The 2,500-nt window shown below is 41.7% G+C and overlaps 1 protein-coding gene across 5 annotated transcripts in view; it reads left to right on the top strand.

The window, feature by feature from the left end:
* The window catches only part of LOC106593267 (adhesion G protein-coupled receptor L1), a 65,288-nt gene that overhangs the window by 21,143 nt on the left and 41,645 nt on the right, over positions 1-2,500 (top strand). For all 5 annotated transcript variants that reach the window (XM_045709907.1, XM_045709905.1, XM_045709906.1 and 2 more), the window contains exons 2-3: positions 90-207; positions 1,251-1,334. In XM_045709907.1, coding sequence (XP_045565863.1) covers positions 138-207; positions 1,251-1,334 — 154 coding nt within the window. In that variant the 5' untranslated portion in view covers positions 90-137. The remainder of the gene's footprint in view (positions 1-89; positions 208-1,250; positions 1,335-2,500) is intronic.

The raw sequence follows: 2,500 nt of genomic DNA, 5'->3' as shown, positions 1-2,500 counted from the left end.
CATAAATCAGCTCACACGAACGCCACACACAGACACACAAACACACACACACTCCCTTTCACTTAAATTCTTCTCCTCTTCATCCTCAGGCTCTCCTGACGTGCCTGGTGGTATCTGGTCCTGACTCTCCCCCCGCCATGGCTCTGTCACTGTGGTTCCTGTGTGTGTCTGTCACCACCCTAACTCACGTTGCCCCCTCTGGCCAAGGTAGGAATCACATCCCTAATTACTTCACTAACTGCCTAACTAACTAACTGTCTGACTGACTAACTAACAAACTAACTGTCTGACTGACTAACTAACTGTCTGACTGACTAACTAACAAACTAACTGTCTGACTGACTAACTAACAAACTAACTGTCTGACTGACTAACTAACTGTCTGACTGACTAACTAACAAACTGACTGACTGACTGCCTGACTGACTAACTAACAAACTGACTGACTGACTGCCTGACTAACTAACTGACTGCCTAACTGACTGACTGACTGACTGACTAACTAACTGACTGTCTAGGCAACTGACTAGGCAACTGACTGGTTGCCTAATTGGATAACTAACTAACTGACTGATTGCCTAACAGACTAACTAACTAACTAACTAACTAACTGTCTGACTGACTAACTAACAAACTGACTGACTGACTGCCTAACTGACTGACTGACTGACTAACTAACTGGTTGCCTAATTAGATAACTAACTAACTGACTGATTGCCTAACAGACTAACTAACTAACTGTCTGACTGACTAACTGACTGACTGACTGACTAACTAACCAACTAACCAACTAACTAACTAACTAACTAACTAACTAACTAACTAACTAACTAACTAACTAACTAACTAACTGACTGATTGCCTAACTAACTAACTAACGGATTGCCTAACTGACTAACTAACTAACTGATTTCCTAACTAACTAACGAACTGACTGACTGCCTAACTGACTAACTAACTAACTGACTGATTGATTGACTAACTAACTGACTGATTGATTGACTAACTAACTGACTGACTGACTGCCTAACTGACTAACTAACTAACTGACTGATTGATTGACTAACTAACTAACTCACTGACTGCCTAACACTCATCCACTCACACATTCATTCATTCACTCACTCACTCACACATTCACTCACTCACTCTCTCACACACACACAGAGGAAGGTAGGAATCCCTTAACTATTAATTAGAATGTCTGTCTTAACGAGGTGTTCATGAATGGACTGTTGTCTCCCACCCAGCTATGTCCAGAGCTGCGATTCCCTTCGGCATCCTGAGGAGGGAGCTAGCGTGTGAGGGCTACCCTATCGAGCTGCGCTGTCCAGGTAGGCATGTGTGTGTGTGTCTGTGTGTGTATGTGTGTGTGTGTGTGTCTGTGTGTGCATGTGCTGTGTGTGTGTGTGTGTGTCTGTGTGTGCATGTGCGTGTGTGTGTGTGTGTGTGTGCGTGTATATGTGTGTGTGTGTGTGTCTGTGCATGTGTGTGTCTGTGTGTGTGCGTATGCATGTTTGTGCATGTGTGTGTGCGTGCGTGCGTGCATGTGTAGTTAATTGTGATGAAATCATGTGCTGTAGCTGTAATGAGGTTGAATGTAGTAGTCTATCAAAGTAATGAGATTTGATGTAGTAGTCTATCAAAGTAATGAGGTTTGATGTAGTAGTCCATCAAAGTAACGAGGTTGGATGTAGTAGTCTATTAAAGTAATGAGGTTGGATGTAGTAGTCTATTAAATTAATGAGGTTGGATGTAGTAGTCTATTACATTAACGAGGATGGAGGTTGGATGGAGTAGTCTATCAAAGTAATGAGGTTGGATGTAGTAGTCTATCAAAGTAGTGAGGTGTGAGGTTGGATGTAGTAGTCTATCAAAGTAATGAGGTTGGATGTAGTAGTCTATCAAAGTAATGAGGTTGGATGTAGCAGTCTATCAAAGTAAGGAGGTGTGAGGTTGGGTGTAGTCTATCAAAGTAATGAGGTTGGATGTAGTAGTCTATCAAAGTAATGAGGTTGGATGTATTAGTCTAGCAAAGAAATGAGGTTGGATGTAGTAGTCTATACAAGTAATGAGGTTGGATGTAGTAGTCTATCAAAGTAAAGAGGATTGAGGTTGGACGTAGTAGTCTTTCAAAATAATGAGAATGGATGTAGTAGTCTATCATAGTAATGAGGTTGGATGTAGTAGTCTATCAAATTAATGAGGAAGGATGTAGTAGTCTATCAATGTAATGAGGTTGGATGTAGTAGTCTATCAAAGTAATGAGGTTGGATGTAGTTGTCTATTGAAGTGTGTAGACAACCCTTTGTCTGAGGCAGTGTGTGTGTGTGTGTGTGTGTGTGTGTGTGTGTGTGTGTGTGTGTGTGTGTGTGTGTGTGTGTGTGTGTGTGTGTGTGTGTGTGTGTGTGTGTGTGTGTGTTGCCTCAGACAAAGAGGATGGAGGTTGGATGTAGTAGTCTATCATAGTAATGAGGTTGGATGTAGTAGTCTATAAAGT

This window comes from Salmo salar, chromosome ssa02, assembly GCF_905237065.1.
Source record: "Salmo salar chromosome ssa02, Ssal_v3.1, whole genome shotgun sequence".
Classification (NCBI taxonomy): Eukaryota; Metazoa; Chordata; class Actinopteri; order Salmoniformes; family Salmonidae; genus Salmo; species Salmo salar.
This window is presented reverse-complemented; position numbering and strand designations above follow the sequence as displayed.